The sequence below is a fragment of the Mustela nigripes genome, chromosome 11 (genome assembly GCF_022355385.1).
Source record: "Mustela nigripes isolate SB6536 chromosome 11, MUSNIG.SB6536, whole genome shotgun sequence".
In the NCBI taxonomy this organism is placed as follows: Eukaryota; Metazoa; Chordata; class Mammalia; order Carnivora; family Mustelidae; genus Mustela; species Mustela nigripes.
The window spans coordinates 30,602,740-30,621,782 of record NC_081567.1 but is presented as its reverse complement, the minus strand read 5'-3'; the positions used below and the strand labels follow the sequence as shown (position 1 = coordinate 30,621,782).

Here is a 19,043-nt window from a genome sequence, read left to right as displayed (position 1 = left end):
GGCTAAGTCTCAGATACCGCCTACTGAGCCTGAGGCTGAACAGTGTGGGGAAGAGTTGGTTTTTGCTGTGGGGCACCTTCTGGGGGCCACTAGAGGTGGCTTTGCCCTGAATTGGGCTTTCCCAAACACACCATCACTGAAAGTCCCCAAGCCCTCCTCACTGATTGGGGGGTGCCCAGGAAAAGTATGTGGGCAAACACCACCTGCCTGGGTCTACGGAGAGAGCAGAGTAGATCATTCAGGTAGGTTTCCCATCCCCTGGGGCAACTGTTGTCTGAGACTCAACCCAAATCACCTCTAGAGGAAATGTCTCCACCATCCTTCCCAGGGCTGAGCTAGGCTGGGACCACATGAGAAACCTCATCTTTTAGTTTTTTGTACATGTTTTCATTCATTCATTCATTTACTCATTACGTTTTTATCGGAGGCTTAATCTATGCCAAACCCTATGATGGGCACTGGAAACAAAACGAGGACTAAGATCTACTTCTAGGCTTGAAGGAGCTCACAGTCCAATGGGAGAAGGTAGGTTACATAATAGTCACAATTCCATGGAAAGATTTTAGTGAAAACCTAAGTATTCAGTGAAAACCCCTACTCCCCACCTGATGAAGAGACTGCCTGGGGAGAAGAAAAATGACCATTACAAGAAAATTTAATGATGGGACACCTGGGTGGCTCAGTCATTAAGCATCTACTTTCGGCTCAGGTCGTCATCCTGGGGTCCTGTAATGGAGCCTCACATTGGGCTCCCTGCTTGGCAAGGAGCCCGCATCTCCCTCTCCCACTCTTCCAGCTTGTGTTCCCTCTCTCGCTCTTGCTCTCTTTCTCTCTGACAAATAAATAAATATTTTTTAAAAAGAAAAGAAACTGTTAACGAAGTATCTGGCCACTTGGAAATTTAACTTACGAGTTTAGGTCTTCCGATGCATTTAGCCTCTATGTTCCCTTAGGCTCCTCTTGCCCATATTATTTTTGTAATATGTTTAAGTTTTCATTTTGAAGTTATTATAGACTCATAGATGTTGCAAAAATACTATCAAGCAGTGTGCTGTGTCCTTTGCACAGCATCCCCCAATGGCAACATCTTATGACTGTATCAGAACCAGGAAATTGACATTAGCCTATAGAATTAGCTACTAACTGAACCCTCTCACTGAACTCATTGTCTGGTTCTGTCCCTGACATCCACATGGTCTTTCTTGGGTGTTGGTCAATCTCAGTGTTTGCCACATTTGCAACATAAAATTGACATCCTGGTTTGTAACATTATAGAATTTCCCGAAGTTGGTGTCACTGGATGTTGGAGAAGGGATCAGAACACACTGACAAATGAGCATCTGGTCCATCCCATTGGTTGACAAAGGAACAACTAAACAAGAGGATACTGAGAGGAGACAGGACAGGTGTTTACAGGAACATTATTATTTCAGTATGAAAAGGCTAAGAAAAGCCTGCTGGGAAGCTGATAGCATCTTATCTTTTTTGTTTTTTCCCAAAAAGTGACGAAGTGTGATCATGGTATGAAACTTTTAGAAAAGGATGTCATATCATGACTTTTAAACGAATTTTTGTCAAGAAATCATACCAAGCAGAATACACACACACACACACACACACACACACACACACACACACACCTTGGCTCTGTAATCTGATCTAAGAATTAGTACAGAATTTCTATTGTAATTTTCTTAGTGAAAAATGGAATAATGCCCATAAATGTTAGTTTCATTTTTTTAAAAAAGATTTTATTTATTTATTTGACAGAGAGAGATTACAAGTAGGCAGAGAGGCAGGCAGAGAGAGAGAGGAAGAAGCAGACTCCCTGCTGAGCAGAGAGCCCAATGCGGGGCTCGATCCCAGGACGCTGAGATCATGACCTGAGCCGAAGGCAGTGGCTTAACCCACTGAGCCACCCAGGCGCCCTAGTTTCATTTTTTAAAGGTAAAGCATCAATCAGATCCTTTTTTTTTTTTTAATTTTATTTATTTATTTGACAGAGAGAAATCACAAGTAGATGGAGAGGCAGGCAGAGAGAGAGAGAAAGAGGGAAGCAGGCTCCCTGCTGAGCAGAGAGCCCGATGCGGGACTCGATCCCAGGACCCCGAGATCATGACCTGAGCCGAAGGCAGCGGCTTAACCCACTGAGCCACCCAGGCGCCCCAGATCCTCTTTTTTTTTTAAAACTCAGTATTTACTATGAAATTTTAGTTCCATTCTAGCCAGATTTGCTTTCGCATGGATTTTCTGGGTACTAATGATCCTCAAAGGTCAAGAATTTCCTGCCAAGGTATTATAGCATTAAGTACACAATGACTAGTTCTGCCTGGGGGAGATCAGAAGGTGTTCCACAAAGTAACATTTGGGCTGGGTATTCACGGATGTGTAGGAGTTCACCGAGTAGAGAAAATGTATGCAATTAGACGGCAGTGGGAATTGAAATCACCAAAGGGTGGAAGAGCCTGACCTCACTTCTGATGCTGTGAATGGGCTGTGATGTGGCCACAGCAGGGTGGGCTGAGGGGTGATTCTCTGTAATAGGAGAGGAGGCTGTGGTTATGAGCCTCAGAGAAGAGCTGAGGCTTTATCCCATGGCACGGGCAACCACTAGAAGGTTTGGGGCTGAGGCAGTGCGTCATCAGTGCTACCCTTTACAAGATCCCTTTAGCTGTTGCAAGGTGAGAGTGAGTTGAGGGAGGTGAGGTTGAAGGCAGGAAAAAAAACCTCAGGGAATAGGAGCCAGTGTCTAGGGTCTGGGTTAGAGCACTGTGTGGAGTCAGGCTCTACCACGGACCAGCCCCAGGACCCCCACTTGACCTTTATACCCCACTTGAGCTTCAGCTTCCACATCTGTAGAATGGGAATGATAACAGTACCTACCTCCCGGCATTTCAGGAGAAGTAACTGTCAAATAATGAGCCAGTAGACAAAAGACCCCCATAGGAAGCTAGAGGAGAGATGATGGGAAGGATTGAGATTAAGGACTCTGATGTAGCCTGGGTAGACGTAAAAGAGAAAAGTGTATGAGAAACTCCAGAAATACATTGGCCCTATAATCAAATAATCTGGGAAGAGATAGCATATAAGGGGGAGGACGTTGTGCAGAAAGATGGACTCTGGGTCGGGATCCAGATGCCCAACTGGAGGAATATTCCTTCACTGACTCCCAGAACAAGTAGGGAGGAGCAGGTGCTGAGTTCAGAAGCAATGGGCTTGGGGGAACCTGGGTGGCTCAGTAGGTTAAGCCTCTGCCTTCAGCTCAGGTCATGATCCCAGGTTCTGGGATCGAGCCCCGCATCGGGCTCTCTGCTCAGCAGGGATCCTGCTTCCCCCTCTGTCTCTGTCTGCCTCTCTGCCTACTTGTGATCTCTCTGTCAAATAAATAAATAAAATATCTTTAAAAAAAAAAAAAAGAAGCAATGGGCTTGGTTTTGAGCAGAGGTAGAAGCTGGTGATACCATATGGTAGTGAGGCAGCTTTATCTGTAAGTTGGCTTTCACTTAAGGCAACTTTGCGTTAAGTGACTCATATATTATCATATATGATATGATAGTTGGCTTATGATATATGACAGATACATATGATATGAAAGTTGGCTTTCATTTAACGCAACTTTGCATTAAGTGAGTCATATATTATCATATATGATATATATATACATATGATATATACATATCATATCATATCATATCATATATGAATCATATATTGTTCCAGAAGAAACTATAGCAACTCTAGTGGAGTCCCAATAAGCTTTTATAGCCTCAGGAGCAACAGGCTTTAGCCAAGGAGGGAGAGGACTAAGAAAAAAATGCTAGTAAACTTCACACACCTTGAAGTCATTTATTTATTAGAAGTAATAAAGAGACATCTAGTTTCAGCCCTCTGAGGGATTAGATACCCTGATACTCTGCCCACACAAATAACTAAATGCTGAAGAAGATACCCGGATGTATCTCTTAAACACATCGCTGGTCAGCACAAAGGTAATAAATCCAGAGTCCCCAAAGACACGGAGTCAGAGATGCTGAGTGGTGAACACCCACCAACGTCGGTCTTTTTCCTTGAGGGTTTCTTCCAGACTCTGAAAAATGTCAGCTTCCCCTTTCAAGGCCACAGACAAGTGAAGGCAGGACACAATGTCAGGCACACCCCAGGTGAGAATTTAACAGTAGATCCCTTCATAGAACCGCACCTCAAAGAACTCACTAATGCAACTTAATTTTACACCGGGACTCAAAGATCACCTTCGATGAAGTTCAAAGGAGAGTTCACAGTACAAAAAAACAAAAACAAAAACAAAAAACACACCTTGAGAAAAGGAGGCCCAGCATCGTAAATGGGAATAAGTACAAATAATTGATGGTAGAAAGAGACCTGCAGGGGCGCCTGGGTGGCTCAGTGGATTAAAGCTTCTGCCTTTGGCTCAGGTCATAATCCCGGAGTCCTGGGATCGAGCCCCGCATAGGGCTCTCTGCTCCGCAGGGAGCCTGCTTCCTCCCCTCTCTCTCTGCCTGCCTCTCTGCGAACTTGTGATTTCTCTCTCTGTCAAATAAATAAAAAAGAAAGAAAGAAAGAGACCTGCAGACTTCAGACGCCACAATATAAATACAAAACACGTAAACGCCAGCAACGGGTTTCAGCCAGCTCGCGACGGCTCCTTGGGGCTCACTGAGAGCATCTCTTTTCTACCCCGTGTTCAATCAGATCTCATTGGTAGATTGAAATCAGCCACAAGGATTACAGACACCACAAGAGTTGGTAAACGCGGTAAAATGGGGTCTTTATTTATTTATTTATTTTAAATATCTGTTTTAGAGAAAGTGAGAGTTATTAGACCTTTACTCTACAGTTACAAGCCGCAGTGGACTCCCTGAGCCTTGGCGGGGGGAAACCCAGGAAGCACGGGAGCAGGCCAAGTCCCCCGAGCCGTGGTCAAGGTGACTCAGGCTAAGACATAGCAGCCCATCCTCCTGCTCTGTGGGCAACCATGTGGCAGCCACAGGAGAGCTGTGGCCCCAGGGAGCTCACCTCCCCCTTCCCCACCCGCTCCCGCCCCCAGAAGACACTGTACTCCAACCGCTTCTTCTTTTGCAAATCATAGCCTGGAGTTTCTCTCCAGGTTCCTGCTCCAAGTCTGTGACTTCATCGCTCTGGGCCTCTGTGACATGATTCATGCCTACCTTGTAGTGCCTTTGGTGATGACGAGACCATAGACAGAAAACATCGAGCTGCTCAAGAAGTGACATCTGGGGGCGCCTGGGTGGCTCAGTGGGTTAAAGCCTCTGCCTTCAGCTCATGTCATGATCCCAGGGTCCTGGGATCGAGCCCCGCATCAGGCTCTCTGCTCCGCAGGGAGCCTGCTTCCTCCTCTCTCTCTGCCTGCCTCTCTGCCTACTTGTGATCTCTGTCTAATAAATAAATAAAATCTTAAAAAAAAAAAAAAAAAGAAGTGACATCTGGATATTTTAGTGCATCAACATCAACATTCTCAACCTTGAGCCCCAAGCGGGAGGGGCCAGAGATAGAGAGAATGTGACTGTCCCTCACTTTGCCGGCTGTGGAGCCCAAGCACTTCCTGAACCCTCATTTGGCTGTGGGGGGCCTGGAGCCCGAACACCTTGCATGCTGCCCAGGGGCATCGCATGCTCTCTGCAGACCCCTTGGTGTCCTTCCTTTCTAGTCTCAGACCGTAAGTGTGCCATCCCCAGGGCCAGACCCCAGGCCTCGATTTGTGATGGAAGCATGGCAATATTTACTAAATCAGTTGTTCCCCAAAGTGTGGCTCCTGTGCCACCCTGCTGGGAACAGAGAGCTGAAGAACCAGGTTCACCGATAGGCTTTAAATATGTGAATACACAGCACGGAAGGGAGCCTCCTTTCCGTGATTTACCATAATCACCATTATCACTATATATTTTTAAAGTTGGCTCCATGACCAGCGTAGAGCCCAACATGGGGTTTGGTTGGTCTCATGACCCTGAGATTGAGACCTGAGCTGAAATCAGGAGTGGGACACTTAACCGACTGAGCCACCCCAGTGGCCCGTCGTTATCACTATATTAAATTACACCATGCGAAATGGCTGTTTTTGTAGATTAAAACAAATATCAAGAATTTTATATGACTCAACCTAACTGGATATTTTAGACATATAAGAAGTCATAAAGGACGAGACTATGGGGGCACCTGAGTGGCTCAGTTGGTTAAGCATCCAACTCTTGGTTTCCACTCAGGTCGTGATCTCTGGGTCGTGAGATCGAGCCCTGTGTTGGGCTCTGTGCTCAGCACAGAGTCTGCTTGAGATTCTCTCTCTCTCTCCTTCAGCCCGATTTGACGATTGTTCATTTTCATGCACTTCCGACCAACCATGTGTACCTCACCCTTAGCTACTACTCTGCGGACTGCAAGTTAGTTTTGTCATATCACACAGGAGGGGGGAGCTAATCAAGTTGCAAATCCTGAAAAATGAAATTATATAAAAACAAAATACACTTCAAAAAAGAAAAATGAAATTTTAGAAACACGCAGTGCTATTGGTCACTGTAAACATTATAATGCCTTCCCGTTGGAGGTGTGCATTTTTTCTTTCAGCGTTCCCCTACATGATACCTATTAAAACGGGAGAAACAGGGGCGCCTGGGTGGCTCCGTGGGTTAAAGCCTCTGCCTTCGGCTCAGGTCGTGATCCCAGGGTCCTGGGATCGAGCCCCGCATCGGGCTCTCTGCTCAGCGGGGAGCCTGCTTCCTCCTCTCTCTCTCTGCCTGCCTCTCTGCCTACTTGTGATCTCTGTCTGTCAAATAAACAAATAAAATCTTTAAAAAAAAAAAAAAACGGGAGAAACACAGACCCAAAGTGTCCCCTCCTCAGTATACACCCCAGGGAAATTCCTACATATGTGCATAAAACACACAAGGCAGCCATATTTGTGATGGCAAAAATAAATAAATAAAAAGCAACACAAAAATAGATACAAAGGTTTTTTGTAAGCATTCCAGAGTAAGTGTGGCTTCAATAAATCGAACACAATTTATATCTGTCACGTGAGGAATTAAATGGTTGTTGAAATAAAGTTGGTCAGATCCATTATACATTGGGACACAGGACATGTTCTGAAGGCTTAATGGTTGAGTCTTTACAATTTTCTCTCCTTCTTTCATACTAGTGTGGTCTTACACATTAAAACCAATAACCGTGACGTCCATGAGAATGTTATATTTCTAAGAGACCCTTAAAAGAGGTTACTAAGGGGGCACCTGGGTGGCTCAGTGGGTTAAAGCCTCTGCCTTCGACTCAGGTCATGATCCTAGGGTCCTGGGATTGAGCCCCACATCGGGCTCTCTGCTCAGCAGGGAGCCTGCTTCCTCCTCTCTCTCTCTCTCTGCCTGCCTCTTAGCCTACTTGTGATCTCTGTCTGTCAAATAAATAAATAAAATCTTAAAAAAAAAAAAAAGAGGTTATTAAGGGCTAGGAATTCAGATATGGGCATTCCAGAATCTTCTCTTGAGCTGATCTGCCAGTACAATCTCTCCATACCTTATGAGGTATGGGTCACTCATGATTTCCCATCCGTGACTTCTTCCAGAATCAGTATACCTTATATGTTATTGGGGCATCTGGCTACACTTCCAAGGAAAACCGATAATTTTAGAGAAAAATGCTGTTTCTTCTTATGCATATCAAAGGATAGTGTCTTTAATGTCATTAATGTCTTTCAGTGATTTTTCTTTGACAATCCCACAACGGGAAAATGACCAAACTAAGGCCGCCAGGTGGGTGGAAGCTCTTTGGAGACTCCCTGTCAGAAGAATCTGAATTCCACTCTCAATTCCGGCTGCATTCTGTTTCTTGAAATTATTTGATTATCAGTCTACACATGATCACGCGGGCAGAAAAAAGTCATGCAGGGGGACCCGAATGACTAAGAACCTGGGAAATGCAACACTTGTGACTTGTCACAGGGGAATATTGTGGAGCCCTAGGACCAGTGGGTTCTGCAGCTAGGTAACGCTTGCAGTATTTCGAAACTGAAAGACATCCTAGGGATCATGTAATCTGAACCATATATTTCACGGGTGACAAGACTGTGGTCCAGAGAGAGGAAATGTCTTGCCGGTGGTGGTTGGCATTCAAGTTTTCCTGACAAAGCACATGACAGGGTAGTGGATGGATTGTTAGGAAGGAGGAAGGCAGCCTTACAGGTGGCTAAGAGAATCTACCCTTATCCCTTGTTCTGTGTCCCCAGTGTTGGCTGTTTGATTATCCATTATCCCACCTTCCATGTGTGGGGATGGGTCCTCATGGCTTGGTCCTCTCTCTCAAGTGCCTAAGAACATGGTTTCCCTATCCCTCCCAGTAAATGACCCCCGGCTGTCTTCTCCACAAACATGGCTGAAGATTATAAGCCATCCATACTCCTGTATGTCATTACAACTCCCTTTTGCGGGGGTGAGGGATGGGGTGGGGGTGGGGACAAGGAAAGTCTGAGAAACTGTCACATCCAAGAGAAGCCAAAAGAAATATAATGACTAAATGTCATGGGAGAATCCTAAATGGGATCCCAGACTCACAAAAGGACACCAGGTAAACATTAAGGAAATCTAAAGAAGGTATGGATTAGTGAATAATAATGCATCAATATTGTTTCATTAACTGTGACAAATGTAACAGACTCATTTAAGATGTTCCTAATGGGGAAACTGGGTTCAGGGTGTATGGTACCTTCTTGGTTTTTCTGCAAATCTAACACTGTTCTAAACACTCAAGTTTATTTTTTTTTTTAAGGTAAATAAATAAAAAAAAAAAAAAACACCTCCTTGTGAAGAGAGGCAAGATGGCAGAGGAGTAGCAGAGTGAGACGACATCAGGTCGCAGGACTTCACGTAGGTGGTTATCAAACCATTCTGAACACGTACAAACCCAGCAGGAGATTGAAGAGAAGAAGAGCAGCAATTCTAGAAACAGAAAACCCACCACTTTCTGGAAGGTAGGACATGTGCAGAAGTAAATCCAAAGTGACGGGAAGATAGACCGTGGGGGGAGGGGCCGGCTCCCGGTAAGCGGTGGAGCAGCGGGGCACAAAATCCGAACTTGTGTAAGTCTGCTCCACTGAGGGACGTCGCTCCAGAGGCTAAGTGGGGGAGGAGCCCTTGTGGGGACAATGTGGGCTCAGGTCCCGCGGGGTCACAGAAGGATGGGGGTGTCTGGGTGTAGAGCTGAGGAGGGAGCTCTCCGCTTGGGGTTACCTTAAACCATGATCTGCAGCACAGTTGGGCCACTGCTTTTCAAGCACAGACCCCACAAGTGGCAGATCCGGGGAGACTCACCTTCCTTCTCTGGAGGCAGGCATCTGCTGGGTTTGAAGACTCCAAACGGGCCGTGCGACAGAGACAGAAATGCTGGGTCACAGGCCGGGTGAGCTGGGAGCGCGGCCAGAGACCAGGGAGACAGGAGGGACTGAGAGCTTTTCTCCAAGGACGCACTGAACAGTGGGGTCCGAGCTCCTGGCTCCTCTGGGGCTGGAGACTTGGAGGCCGCCATTTTCATTTCCGTCCTCCAGAGCCTTACGGAAAGCGTTCAGGGAACAAAAGGTTCCCAGCGCGAACTCAAGCAGATTGCTTAGCCCGCCCGGGCAAGGACGGCGCAATTCTGCCTCCCGCAAAGACATTTGAGAATCACTGCAACAGGCCCCTTCCCCAGAACATCAGCAAGAGCATCCAGCCAAGACCAAATCCACCAATCAATGAGAGCTGCAGAACGCTAGAGCCAGGGGAGAGCCACACATAGAATTCATGGTTTTCTCCCCAAGATCCTTTAGTCTTGCAAAGTTAAATTAAAATTTTTTTTCTTATTCTTTTTTTTTTAACTTTTCCTCTCTCCTCTTCTAAGGTTCTTTTTAAAAATAGTTCACCTTAACAATACTTTTCTTTAAAAAAAAAAAAAAACTTTTGGGGGCACCTTGGTGGCTCAGTAGGTTAAAGCCTCTGCCTTCGGCTCAGGTCATGATCCCAGGATCCTGGGATCGAGCCCCGCATCGGGCTCTTTGCTCAGCAGGGAGCCTGCTTCCTCCTCTCTCTCTGTCTGCCTCTGCCTACTTGTGATCTCTGTCTGTCAAATAAATAAATAAAATCTTAAAAAACAAACAAACTTTTTAAACTTTCATTATTATAGTCCTATTTTATCCTTCATTGTATTTAACCTTATTTTTTATATACGTATAGGCTTTTTTTTTTCTAAAAAATTTTGGGCTACAATTTTTTCTAATAGATCAAAATATACCCTAAATCTAGGACAGGGCTTTGTTCTAGTCTCCACCCTGAGCACATTCTCTCCCTGCCTCCTTTTTTTTCTTCTTTCTTTTTCCAATCAACTTATCTTATCAATTCCTTTTATGGATTTTTTTTTTCATCTTTCCGGTCATATTCCATCCTTTCACCATCTTTACCCTTGTGTGTGTGTGTGTATGTGTGTGTTTCTTTAAAATTTTGAGAGGTAGTTTATTCTAAGAGACCAAAATATACCCAGTATCAAGTGAGTGGCTCTGTTCTATTCACCAATCTTTCTTCTCCCCCTGATTTGGGGTCTCTTCTGATTTAGTTAATGCATTTTTTGAGGTCTTTGCAACCCTTTTAGTATTTTATTCTCTCATTCATATATTCTTATCTGGACAAAATGACAAGGCAGAAAAACTCACCACAAAAAAAAAAAAAAAAAAAAAGAACAAGAGGCAGTACCAAACGCTAGGGACCTAATCAATATGGGCATTGGTAATATGTCAGAGCTACAGTTCAGAATGATGATTCTCAGGGTGCCAGCTGGGCTCGAATAAGGCATGGAAGATACTAGAGAAACATTGTCTGGAGAAATAAAAGCCCTTTCTGGAGAAATAAAAGAACTAAAATCTAACCAATATGAAATCAAAAAAGCTATTAATGATATGCAATCAAAAGTGGAGGCTCTTACTGCTAGGATAAATGAGGCAGAAGAGAGAATTAGTGATATAGAAGACCAGATGACAGAGAATAAAGAAGCTGAGCAAAAGAGAGACAAACAACTACTGGACCAGGAGGGGAAAGTTCGAGAGATAAGTGATACCATAAGATGAAACAACATTAGAATAATTGGGATCCCAGCAGAAGAAGAAAGAGAGAGGGGGGCAGAAGGCATATTGGAGCACATTATAATAGAGAATTTCCCTAATATGACGAAGGGAACAAGCATCAAAATCCAGGAGGCACAGAGACCCCCCTCAAAATCAATAAAAATAGGTCCACACCTTGTCATCTAATAGTAAAACTTACAAGCCTCAGTGACAAAGAGAAAATCCTGAAAGAAGCTCAATACAAGAACTTTGTAACATACAATGGTAGAAGTATTAGATTGTCAGCAGACTTATCCACAGAGACCTGGCAGGCCAAAAAGGACTGGCATCATATATTCAGAGCACTAAATGAGAAAACTATGTAGCCAGGAATACTATATCCAGCTAGGCTGTCATTGAAAATAGAAGGAGAGGGCGCCTGGGTGGCTCAGTGGGTTAAGCCACTGCCTTCAGCTCAGGTCATGATCTCAGGGTCCTGGGATCAAGTCCCGCATCGGGCTCTCTGCTCAGCAGGGAGCCTGCTTCCTCCTCTCTCTCTGCCTGCCTCTCTGCCTACTTGTGATCTCTCTCTGTCAAATAAATAAATAAAATCTTAAAAAAAAAAAAAGAAAATAGAAGGAGAGATACAAAGCTTCCAGGACAAACAAAAATTAAAAGAATTGCAAACACCAAACCAGCCCTACAGGAGATATTGAAAGGGGTCCTCTAAGCAAAGAGAGAGCCTAAAAGTAGTAGACCAGAAAGGAACAGAAACAATATACAGTAACAGTCACCTTACAGGCAATACAATGGTGCTAAACTCATATCTCTCAATAGTTACCCTGAATGTATATGGGCTAAATGCCCCAATCAAAAGACAAAGGGTAGGGGCGCCTGGGTAGCTCAGTGGATTAAGCCGCTGCCTTCGGCTCAGGTCATGATCTCAGGGTCCTGGGATCGAGTCCCGCATCGGGCTCTCTGCTCAGCAGGGAGCCTGCTTCCCTCTCTCTCTCTCTCTGGCTGCCTCTCTGTCTACTTGTGATTTCTCTCTGTCAAATAAATAAATCTTAAAAAAAAAAAAAAGACAAAGGGTATCAGAATGGGTAAAAAAACAAAACCCATCAATATGCTGTCTAAAGAAACTCATTGTATTGCACAGCAAAGGAAACAGTCAACAAAACCAAAAGACAACTGGCGGAATGGGAGAAGATATTTGCAAGTGACTTGTCAGATAAAGAGCTAGTATCCAAAATCTATAAAGAATTATCAAACTCAACACCCAAAGAACAAATAATCCAATCAAGAAATGGACAGAGGACATGAACAGACATTTCTACAAAGAAGACATCCGGATAGCCAACAGACACGTGAAAAAGTGCTCCACATCGCTCAGCATCAGGGAAATACAGACAAAAACCACAGTGAGATACCACCTCACACCAGTCAGAATGGCTAAAATTAACAAGTCAGGAAATGACAGATGCTGGTGAGAATGTAGAGAAAGGGGGACCCTCCTACACTGTTGGTGGGAATGCAAGCTGGTGCAGACACTCTGGAAAACGGCATGGAGATTCCTCAAAAAGCTGAAAATAGAGCTACCCTACGACCCAGCAATCGCACTACTGGGTATTTACCCTAAAGATAAAAATGTGATCCGAAGGGGCACGGGAACCCGAATGTTTATAGGAGCAATGTCCACAATAGCCAAACTATGGAGAGAAACTAGATGTCCGTCAACAGATGAATGGACACACACTTGAATACTATGCAGCCATCAAAAGAAATGAAATCTTACCATTTGCAATGACATGGAGGAATTAGAGGGTATTATGCTGAGTGAAATAAGTCAATCAGAGAAAGACAATTATCATATCATCTCTCTGATATGAGGAATTTGAGAGGCAGAATGGGGAGTTTAGGGGGTATGGAAGGAAAAAAATGAAACAGGACGGGATTGGGAGGGAGACAAACCATAAGAGATTCTTATTCTCATGAAACAAACAGAGGGTTGCCAGGGAGAGGGGCATAGGTAGAGGGTGGTTGGGTGATGGACACCGGGGAGGGTATGTGCTATGGTGAGTGCTGTGAAGTGTGTAAGCCTGATGATTCACAGACTTGTACCCCTGGGGCAAATAATTCATTATATGTTAATAAAAATAATTAATTTAAAAAATTTAAAAACCCTCCCTTTAGCTCCTTCTTTCCTAAACTCCTCTAAGTTTTAGGCTCCTCATACCTTTAATGCCTATCCATTTGACTAATGGACGGGCATTACTACCTTGTCCAAGATACCTCATGGTCTCCTAACTGCTGGGATGAGAAATCTCAGAAAAAAAAAGGGGAGGAAATTTCCTCTTCGACTCTGGCTACAGCAATTAAATGCTGTTTCCACATCCCCAAGTTCTGATAAAGCTGAGAAAATTTGCGCAAGTGTCCATCTCCATCTCCTGTCATGAGAGGAGACGTGTGAAAATGTGACATTTGCCTTGTGATTATAAAACTATTCTCGAAAGTGCTATTTGTACAAAGTAGCCTTTTAAGATACAGAGCCTGAAAAAATTATTGATTTAACCTGTGGATTATGACCTTTAATGCCTAAAAGCATGCACTTTTTACCATCTTAATTGATGGTTTGTTGCCCTGGGAATAAAACTTACATCGACATCTCTGTGTGCTGAAAAGTATAAATGCTTTGTTAGGTGAGAAGAGTTTTGGAATTTCTACCTTCTGCCTTTATGTATAAAGTTTTTGTTTTATTTTCTTTTTATTTTTTTAAAGATTTTATTTATCCATTTGACAGACAGAGATCACAAGTAAGCAGAGAGGCAGGCAAAGACAGAGTGAGGAAAGCAGGCTCCCTGCTGAACGGAGAGCCTGATGCAGTGCTCGATCCCAGGACCCTGGGATCATGACCCAAGTTGAAGGCAAAGGCTTTAACCCACTGAGCCATCCAGGTGCCCCAAAAGTTGGAGCTTTTGACATTATCTCATAGATCCTCAAAACTCATTTTATTTCCTCAATCTTTTCTGTTTTGCAGATCAAAGACTTTCTATTGCTCCAACTGAAACTTTGTATCTTCTGTCATTCCCCATTTTGCTGTGAATTGCATCCAGTGACAAAATTTCATATATATTTCCTTTTTTAGTAATTTCCATTCTGTAAGTTCTGAATGGTTTCTATTTCTTTTGCTGAAATTTCCTATCTTTTCACTTTTATGAGCATATTTTCCTTTACATCCTTTATGATTCTTTCTTTCTTTCTTTCAAATGGTTTCTTTATTATTAATTAATTTATTTTTAAATTATTTTATTTAATTTTTTATTTTTAATCTTCATGGTAATGATTTTCATTTTTATTTATTTTTAATTTTATTTGTTTTTTTTTTAAGATTTTTTTAATTTATTCATTTGACAGACAAAGATCACAAGTAGGCAGAGAGGCAGGCAGAGAGAGAGAAGAGGAAGCAGGCTCCCTGCCTAGCAGAGAGCCTGATGTGGGGCTTGATCTCAGGACCCCGAGATCATGACCTGAGCCCAAGGCAGAGGCTTTAACCCACTGAGCCACCCAGGCACCCTTATTTTCTAAATTATTAACATATAATATATTATTTGTTTCAGGGATAGGGGTGATTCATAGTCTTACACAATTCATAGCACTCGTCATAGCACATACCCACCCCAAAGTCCGTCGCCCAGCCATGCGCTCTCTCCCATACCCCTCCACCCCAGCAACCCTCAGTCTGTTTCCTGAGACCAAGAGTCTCTTATACTTTGTCTCCCTCCCTGGTTTCATCTTGTTTCATTTTTTTCCTCTCTTCCCCTATGATTCTTTGCCTTGTTTCTCAAATTTCACATCCTAGTGAGATCATATGATAATTGTCTTTCTCTGATTGACTTATTTCGCTCAGCATAATGCCCTCTAGTTCCATTTCATCATTGCAGATAGCAAGATTTCATTTTTTTAATGGCTGAGTAATATTCTGTGGTGTATATATATATACCACATCTTCTTTATCCATTCATCTGTTGATGGACATCTAGGCTCTTTACATAGTTTGGCTATTGTGGACATTGCTGCTACGTTTGTATCTTTAGGGTAAATACCCAGTAGTGCAATTTCTGGGTCACAGGATAGCTCTATTTTCAACATTTTGAGGAACCTCCATGCTGTTTTCCAGAGTATCTGCCCCAGCTTGCATTCCCACCAACAGTGTGGGAGGGTTCCCCTTTCTCCACATCCTCGCCAGCATCTGTCATTTCCTGACTTATTCATTTTAGCTATTCTGACTGGTGTGAGGTGGTATCTCATTATGGTTTTGATTTGTATTTCCATGATGTGAGTGATGTCGAGCACTGTTTCACATGTCTGTTGGCCATCTGGATGTCTTCTTGGCCAAAATGCCCACCCATGAAATGTTTCTTTTAAAAAAAAAAAAAAGATTTTATTGTTTTAAGTCAACTCTACCCCCAACAAGGGGCTTGAACTCGCCACCCCAGGATCAAGAATCACATGCTCCACCAAGTCAGCCAGCTGGGAGCCCACTTTATGTCTTTTTCATTCATAGTTAGAGTCACTGCTTTAAAAATCCTTGTCTCCCAGTTTCTACATCTGGGTCATCTAGAGGTCAGATTCCATTGTCTTTTTCTCTTGAAAATGGGTCCCTGGTCAAGGAATTTTGGATGTATACGGCACATCCATTTGTTGCAAACACTCTGGATCGGTATAATCTGAACCGTGTCAATTTTTTGTTGTTGATTTAGCGGGCTCCTAACTTGGCTGGAATCAAATGCAGTCTTCTCCTCCCTCCCCACGCTTGTGCTAAATTGCAATTCAAATCTCAAATCAGTTCCTTCAGCCTTAGCTGAGCTGTTTGGAGTCTGACTGTGAATGCGTACATGGTTCAGAAGTCAGCTAGGTATCTGGGCAGTTTCTACACAGAATGGGAAACAACTTCTCCCTCCCCTGCTTCTGGAATTTCTACACCCACTTTCCAGCAGCTATCTTTAGCCTGGATTCTGTCCTCTGGTTGTTCAGGGCAGCTAAACTTTGCACTTTTTAAGAGTTTTTGTTGTCCTGCACAGCATAATGGAGTCTTTAGCCTTCAGGCTAAAACCTCGGGCTGAAACTCACTGGAGGTATTCTTATCTTTCCTGTGTTGATTCCCTTCTAGTATCTGCCAGCTCTGGTCCCTCTTCCGTGCCTTTAGGTAGTTGGTGTTGGTTTTTTGTCTTTTGTTTTTTGTGCCCCCCCTCCACCCCGCCCCAGAGTTGTTAGTTGTTATCTGTGGTAGAGTAGCTCAGAAAGGAGCTACTTGGGTCTACTGAAGTTGAGATCCTTATTCGTCTCACTTAAATGAACAAGCAAATGGGCCCATCTGAGGGATGGTAGAGCTGAGGCCAGGCTAGGAAATGAGATCACCGATGTGTTTCAAAATGATAAAAGAAAACAATCAGTTACGACCAAAAAAAAAAAAAAATTGGGTTGGGAACTTTTTTTTAAAAGAATCATTTATTTATTAGAGAGAGAGAGCATGAGTGGGAGGGACTGAAGGAGAGAAAGACAGAATCTCAAGCAGACTCCACACTGAGCACGGAGCCCAGTTCCGGGCCAGATTTCACGATCCTAAGACCATGAATGGAGAGGAAACCAAGAATCAGATGCCCAAGGGATTGCATTGCCCAGGCGCCCCTGGGCTGGGAAATTCCCTAATAGAATCCTCAAATAGACTGTCTCCCATACAAAGCCTCTCTTTTGTGCATTAGGAAATCTGAGATAGTTATTTGTACATAGTCAGTGCTTACTAGGTCTAGCGCTAAGCCCTTTCAATATTCAATTCATTCATTCAATTCAATTCACTCATTCAATTCAATGCATTATCTTTTTTAATCCTCAGGTAAACTTAATGAGGGTGGATAACTTTCCCTGGGAGATTTTTGCTAAGGAGGGGACTGAGGTTTAGTGAGGGTAAGCCCAAGATGACAGCCGTGTGCATGACCAATAGTAATAATAATAACAATAATAATAATAATAATGGTTCATCTTTCTTGAACGATTGTCATGCTGTAGATAACATGCTAGGTGCTCTGCAGACATTATCTCATTTAATTCTTCCAACGACTCTCTGAGATCAGGCCTGTGGTCATCACTCCGTCTAACTGGGTGTTGAGGACGAGGACCATCATCCAACCTTTTCAGGTGCAGGAATGGGGGCTGGGAAGAGTTTGAGCAAGTTGCTCAAGTTCATATAATTAGGAAGCAGTGCTGGGATTTCAACCCCGGCAGACTGGCTCCCAAGCCAACTCTTTAACCTCTACGCCCCGACTGCCTTCTTGCGGTGATAAAACTTCTGAAAAGGACCATCACTGGGGTAAGTTCCCAGAGAGGCAAGTTCACATTCCATTTAGAGAATACCAGGCTGGATCAAATGGAAACGTGCAGGCTGGGGCTGCTCTGACCCAGGCACGTGGCCGGTCCCAGCCAATAGCGGTGGGGTCCCAACGAGCCCGAGCACCCATTTCCAACCAGACATCAGGCACCCCAGCCTACGACACAAATGAGGAAACCTGCCCAAGCAGGAATTAACGGCACCCAACTGCAGAGTTTCCCTCATCCTGTTTTTCACTTCATGTTTTGGATGCTGCAGGCTGCGCGAGCAGAGATCCTAGGCTTTGGCTGAGGCAGCTGGCCTGCCTCCGAGCCCTGCCATGAACCACTTCCAGAGCATCCTGACGCGGGTCCAGATGCTGCTGTCCGGCCGTCGGCCAAGTCAGGTGCAGGCCCTCCTGGACCACATGCTGGAGAAGGAGCTCCTGTCCCGGGAGTACCACTGTGCCCTGCTCCGCGAGCCTGATGGCGAGGCCCTGGCCAGGAAGATCTCCTTGACCCTGCTGGAGAGAGGAGACCCAGACTTGGCCCTCTTGAGGTGGGCGTGGAGTGGGTGGCAGCTCCCGGTGGCCGAGAGGGACCCTGGCTCGGACCATGGTGGTAAGTCAGTTTCCCCTTTGCCCAAGTAGCAGTGATTGACCGTAGGCAGTGCATGGATGGGTTTTTCCTCCTCTCTGAAAGGAGGCTCCTTATGCTCATCCTTATCCCCAGATGCGAAGGTAGAGCTGGGCAGGAGTCAGGGCCTCTGAGGAGCTGGCGGGAGCAGCAAGTGCTCCGAGGACCCTGTCTGATCCTGGGTATCCTGGAGCCCCCACAGTACCCTTCCGCTCTGCGTAAGAAAAGACCATCGCAGAGGCATGCAAACAAACGCCTGCTTGATTTACACTCTGAGTGGCCTTGATGTGTCAGGCACTGTGCTGGGGACCGGCTGGGGGCTACAGATGCACTCCTGTCTGCCAGGGGCTCACGGTCCAGTGGGGAAGACAGCTTCAGGCACTCGGTGGGGTTGAACACGGAGAAACCAGGTGCCAGAAGAGAGGACAAGCCAGGAAGCTGGAGGACAGAGGATACTCTGTGGGCACATGTACGTGCATCTGTGGTGTGTGCGCCCGTGTGTGCATGTGCACATGTGTGTGTGTGTACACCTGCACATCAGCGAGAGACAGAAATCGAAAGGGTGAGACAGAAGAGAGAGAAGGAGGGAGACAGAGACCGAGAACAGGAACCCGTTCAGAGAAAAGAGAGGAAGAGTGTCTTACTTTTAGGGCACTGACGACACTTGATGCATCTTCCATCGGAAAAATAAGCCCTCACCAAGGTGCCCCCACCCACGCCCCTGACCCCGCAGACCGTGTAGGTCTTCCTTCCCTGTTGCAGAGGTTCTCGCTCCGTTGCCAACAACATTCTTCCTAAAGAGGCAGGTCTGTTCTGCCTCCTGCTCCACCCAGATCTGGGCTTTCCCGATTTTATGATAGATCGCCGCAGATTTTAGGCATTCACGGGACCCTTATGGTTTCGGAGTTACTCGAAGTGGGAGAAGATCACGAGGATTCACGTTGATTGAGTATTGGCCGCG

The 19,043-nt window shown here is 44.7% G+C and overlaps 1 protein-coding gene across 1 annotated transcript in view; it reads left to right on the top strand.

The window, feature by feature from the left end:
* Positions 1-17,706: 17,706 nt before the first annotated feature.
* The window catches only part of CIITA (class II major histocompatibility complex transactivator), a 45,381-nt gene continuing 44,044 nt past the window's right edge, over positions 17,707-19,043 (top strand). Inside the window, exon 1 of the mRNA XM_059415318.1 lies at positions 17,707-18,067. Within this exon, the coding sequence (XP_059271301.1) occupies positions 17,788-18,067 (280 nt within the window). The 5' untranslated portion in view covers positions 17,707-17,787. The remainder of the gene's footprint in view (positions 18,068-19,043) is intronic.